Consider the following 5,836-nt stretch of genomic DNA (forward strand, 5'->3'; position numbering starts at 1 on the left):
CTTGGGACAAAGTACTCAATTTCTCTGTGCTTTTTTATTTTTTTTGTCTTAATGAAACAATGTTTAGGAGACTGATGAATGGATTATTTTAAATTTCCTAACAATTTTATTATTTTCTAAGTAATGACACTCCTTTCCTTACCATTGTAAATCCTGTAATCCAGGCATTTGGAACTGCTTGGTTTTGATTTTCTTCATCTGAGTGAGACTTAAAGCTGGTAAGTATAAATGCACCCCTATGTTTATAGCAGCACTATTTACAATAGCTAAGCTTTGGAAACAACCCAAATGCCCAAAAATAGATGACTGGATCAAGAAGATGTGGTACATATACACCATGGAATATTACTCAGCATTCAAAAAAGATAAACACATGCAATTTGCAGCAACATGGATGGCGCTGGAAGGGATCATGCTCAGGGAAATAAGCCAGGAAGAAAAAGGAAAATACCAGATGGTCTCTCTCATAGCAGGAATCTAGAAAACTTAAATAAGGGACCAGGAAAATGAATAACTATAAGAAAGTGAAAATCAAAATCAACAAACAACTATGAACCAGAGACACTCTTTGGGGGCGGGGGGCTGGGAGGGGAGGGATTGGGGTCAAAATAAGGGGGTCGCAATTGTATGGGGAATATAAAAATAAAATTTTAAAAATTGCTTAAAAATTATTTCTTAATGAGCACTCAATTATTAGAGTACATTAAAGTCTAAAAGATACTTTCAAAATAATTTTAGCATCATCTTAATATTTGTTAAAGAATGAAATTTCCCTCTGTCAAGAAGAAAAACTACAGACTAGCCTTGCAGATGCCACCACCGCTAGACCTCCAGCGTCGCGCAGCCACAGTGAACCCCACCATGTTCTTCTATATCGCTGTCGATGGCGAGCCCTTGGGCCACATCTCCTTTGAGCTGTTTGCAGACAAAGTTCCAAAGACAGCAGAAAACTTCCGTGCTCTGAACACTGGGGAGAAAGGATTCGGTTATAAAGGTTCTTGCTTTCACAGGATTATTCCAGGATTTATGTGCCAGGGCGGTGACTTCACACGCCATAATGGCACTGGTGGCAAGTCCATCTATGGGGAGAAATTCATGATGAGAACTTCATCCTGAAGCATACAGGTCCTGGAATCTTGTCAATGGTGAATGCTGGACCCAACACAAACGGCTCCCAGTTTTTCATCTGCACTGCCAAGACTGAGTGGTTGGATGGAAAGCATGTGGTCTTTGGCAAGGTGAAGGAGGGCATGAATGTTGTGGAAGCCATGGAGGGCTTTGGGTCTAGGAATGGCAAGACCAGCATGAAGATCAGCATTGCTGACTGTGGACAAATCTAATCAATTTGACTTGTGTTTTATCTTAACCAGCAGACCATTCCTTCTGTAGCTCAGGAGAGCACCCCTTGGTCCCCATCTGCTTGAAATACCCTATAATCTTTATGCTCTCCCTACAGTTTTCTGGGTTCCATATTTTCCTTACCCCTTCCAAGTCTAGCTGGATTGCAGAGCTAAGTTTACGGTTATGAAATAAACAATAAACAAAAAACCAAAAAAATCCCTACAGACTATATGTTGGTTTCTTGCTCCGAAAATATTTTCCAATGTATAGTGTGTGGGCATAGCTTGGCTTCTCTCTAATTTACCACTCTGTGAGGAAGAAGCAAAAGTAGAAGGTAGATTTCATGGCTAGGCACTATCCTCATTATCAGGCTGGAAAGAAATTATCTGGACATAATAAAAAAAATAACATCTTTCTATCTACTGTTTTTTTCCCTAGCTGTTGTTACATAAAAGTATATTGTATAAAAAAATTGCATTTCCTTTCATTATTCCAGTAGCTTCTCTGTATATCTCAGAGAGGTCATTTGACCTCATAAGTTTTGTTCTCATCTATGTTAAACGTAAGTTTCCTTTTTGCCCTAAGATTCTTATTTTTATACTGGTAAGAAGGAATTTGTAGCTCTGATATTTTCCATGTTTGTTGTAAGAGAATGAGAACATGGAGATAAGGGAAAAAAAGTATTTATAATCTTACTACATAGTGATAACCACTGTTAATGCTTAGATTAACTGTGATCCTTTATATTTCTTTTTATATGAGTTGCAAAAATAAGTTTTCAATTTTATGTACCTTCTTAAGGAAACATGAAACTGAATATTTTCATTTTCATTTTTATTGTTATCATTATGTACACAGTAACATTCACCTTCTTTAGTGCACAGTTCTGAGTTTTGGAAAAAGCATATAGTTATGTAGCAACCACAAAAATTGAGATACAGAGTATTTCCATCAGCTCCAAAAGTTCTGCAATGCTCTGTTGTCATCAGCTTGTCTCTGACCTCAGATCTTAGCCACCATATCTTTTGTCTGTCTGTAGAGTTTCTCCCTTTCCAGGTTGTCATGGAAAATGTAGTCTTTGAGGCTGCTGTCTTTTCACTCAGCACAATGAAGACTTGCCCATATTGCTATGTCTACCAGTAATTTGTTCTTTTTATGACTGAATATTGCTCCACTGTTTGGATATACCATAGCTTATTGATCCATTTGCCATTTAAATATGTGACTTGTTTCCTGGTTTTGGTGATTATCAATAAAGCCACAATAAACATTTGCATTCAGATTTTTATTTGAACATATATTTTCTTTTTCTTGATACCTAGAACAGAGGGTGTAATTTTCTAAGAAATTGCTAAAGTGTTTTCCAAAGTGGATGAACTATGTTTCCTCTCTGGCAGCAATGCATGACAGTTCTAATTGCTCTGCATCTTCATAAGCTCTGTTATTGTCAGTTTTTTTTTTAAGTTACTCTAATAGATGGGCAGTGGTATATCATCATGGTTTTAATTTGCATTTATCCAATCTTTGAATGTGCTTATTCCGCTTTCCTATATCTTCTTTGTTGATGTGTTTAAATTCTTTGCTCAATTTTTAAATTGGGTTGTTTTCTTATTGTATTTTGAGGTTTCATATATTTTGGATATCATCCCTTTACCAGATATTTGTTTGGGAAATATATTTTGCCAGTCTGTGGCTTATTTTTTAATTTTCTTTACAATCTGAATTTTTTTTTTTAAAGATTTATTTTTATTTATTTACACAAGCACTGGGTACAGTCAGAAGCGCAGGAGGGTGAGAGAATTCACCAGAGCCAGAGCGGGGAGCAGAGCAGGCAGAAGGACCGAAGTACACTGCTGAGGGGAGCAGCGGGCGGCAGCAGAGGTCTGCACACCATGTGGGACCCTCCTCAGGTGGCCGGGGAGCAGCCGGGGATCGAACCAGCGCTGCAGAGGCCACGGGCAGCTTCGCAACCCAGCGCCCAACCGCTGCGCCACCGGGGAGGCCCAATCTGAATGGTTTTCAATTTTGATGAAGCTTCATTTATCAACCTTTTCTTTTATGTATTATGCTTTGTGTGTCCTATCTAAGACAACATTGACTAACCAAAGTCACACAAGAATTATCTTATTTTTTTTCCCCAAAAGTTGATAGTTTTAGTTTTTACATTAAGGTCAATGGTCCATTTAAGGTTAATTTTTATGCATGGTATGAAATATGGGTAAGATTCCGTCTTTTTCATATAGATGTACAATTGTTTGAGGATCATTTATTGAAATGTCTATCCTTTCATTGAATTGCTTTGTGACATTTCCTATTGGTAAATACCATAAGCTGGTAATTTGTGTATTACCCAGCAAAAGTTGCCAGCTCTTATAGCAAGATCTGGTTTATGTATCACATGTGTAACTGAGATGAGAAACTATGCTCGAAGATGATAAGTGCTTGTTAGAGCATTTCTTTTGGATTCAATCCCTTTATCAGATAGTCATTTTAGAAATGTATTTTGCCAGTCTATGGGTTGTTTTTTTATTTTCTATGCAATGCTATGCATCAATTGCATGTACAATTCAAACAATTGTATATCTATATGCAAAAAATGAATCCTGCTCCATACTTCATACCATATATAAAAATTAACCTAAAATAGACCATAGACTTTAAAAACTAAAACTATCAACTTCTGGAAGAGAAAATAAGATAAACTCTTGTGACTTTGGGTTAGGCAATGTTGTTGTAATGACACACTATATATGTATGTGTGTATGTGTGTATGTGTGTATATATATAGGCTACCCCATACATATTTTATTCATCCATCATGAAGGAAAAATAATGCACCAGTATGTGGAGATTTGTGGAGATTGTGATGGGAATTTATTTATAAGATTTCCGGTGTTACAGATACTGGTCCTTTAGCAGAAAAAATTTAGCTTAAAAAGTATGGCTTTTGTTTATTTTTTATACAATAGCATAATTATGCATTATTCATGATGGCATAAGGATGGGTGAGATTCATTAAAATAGTACTATATGGTAGTAGTGCTTTTCTTATTTTAATTAATCTTTATCCTGTAACAACTCTTTGAAGTAGGTAATTCATCTCCATTCTATAGTTTTGAAAACTAAGATTTAGAGAGATATGTAATTTGTTCAATCTCAAAATTAACGTGTGATGAATCTTGAATTGAAATCCAGTTCTGTCTCACTCCAGAACCCAGTATTCTTTGATAATTATTGGCTTGATTTTTCATCTAGTAAAATAAATAGTGTGCGGGAGAGTTAGAAAGAGAGAGAGAGAGTCAGAGAGACAGAGACAGAGAGAGACAGAGACAGAGAGGAATGAGAAGGTAGTTAAAAAGGGATAAATGTATATGAATGAAAAATATTATTTAAGGTGAAACCGAATGATTTATGAATGATGACTTAAAAGAGGTGCATACGTTCTGCCAAAAAAAAAATCTTGAAAAGGAAACAGAATTATAAGACACAGAAAAGAGGTATTAGATAAACAAGTTCCTCTTTCTGACCACTAGGTGACACCATTGACAGAAAACACCTAGGTTGCTACTGGAGGTGGTGGTAATGGTGGTTGTGGTGGTGCACTGGGACAGGGAAGGGGGAGAAAAACACTAAAGAATGTTGTAGGAGGAAGTGACAATGCAGCTCCTTAAGAGACATTTGAAGCAGCCAGAGTCATGCAATCATGTGGAGAATGGCTTATTGAGAAAAGTGCATGGTGTCACTTTGATTTAAATGTGAATCATTGATATTTTTTACAAACATCAGGTTGGGAGGCAAAATAGGTGTAAGGAGTAAGAGCGCAGAATCCAGATCTTGACCTTATAGGTCTGCAGTTTGATTCTGCCACTAGCAGCTGTGTTATTTACTATCTGGAGAGTCATGTAACATTTCTGAACCTCGGTTTCCTTCCTTGTAAGCAGTATCTACCTCAAAGAGATGTTGTGTGATTAAATAAATTAATAGATGTAAAACATTTAGACTAGTACTTTCCTCAAAGAGCTTGTTAAGTGCTATCATTGTTGTTATTATTGTTATTAGGGAGAATATCTAAAAAAAAGATAGCTAACTTAAAATAAAAGGTGTATGAGTTAGCTTACTTCCAAAACAGTGGTATAAGCTTTTTAGTTCAGGTAATAGAATTTCTTTTGCACTTGTTGAAAGTAAAAAAAAAAAAGTTGTTTTAAGCTTAGATGAGCACTGCAGTATAGTTTACTATATGTCTTTTAATATCTCAACAGAAAAACAAGGTGTAACCTTGCATATTTTACTAAGAAATTACACAAATATTGTAATATTCATGGTCAAGTCTAGGCAAAATTTCAAGATGAAATTCATCTCAATACCATTTTGATGTCCTCTACAAAGATCAAAAATTGGATTCAACTCATTCATAAGTAGAGAATGAAAGAATATTCTTACCATCCCCAGAATATTAGAGTTTTGTAAAGACCCAGTTTTAAAGACCCAGAAATAA

General features: G+C 35.9%; 1 protein-coding gene across 1 annotated transcript; it reads left to right on the forward strand.

Moving 5' to 3' along the window:
• The first annotated feature begins 762 nt into the window (after positions 1 to 762).
• Positions 763 to 1,537, forward strand: LOC119238103 (peptidyl-prolyl cis-trans isomerase A-like). The gene is given in 2 exon segments (XM_037501837.2): positions 763 to 1,093; positions 1,096 to 1,537. Coding segments are annotated over 2 exon segments (576 nt in total). The 3' UTR covers positions 1,341 to 1,537.
• Positions 1,538 to 5,836: the final 4,299 nt, after the last annotated feature.

This window comes from Talpa occidentalis, unplaced genomic scaffold (genome assembly GCF_014898055.3).
Source record: "Talpa occidentalis isolate TD23 unplaced genomic scaffold, MPIMG_talOcc4v2.1 talOcc4.11, whole genome shotgun sequence".
Lineage (NCBI taxonomy): Eukaryota > Metazoa > Chordata > Mammalia > Eulipotyphla > Talpidae > Talpa > Talpa occidentalis.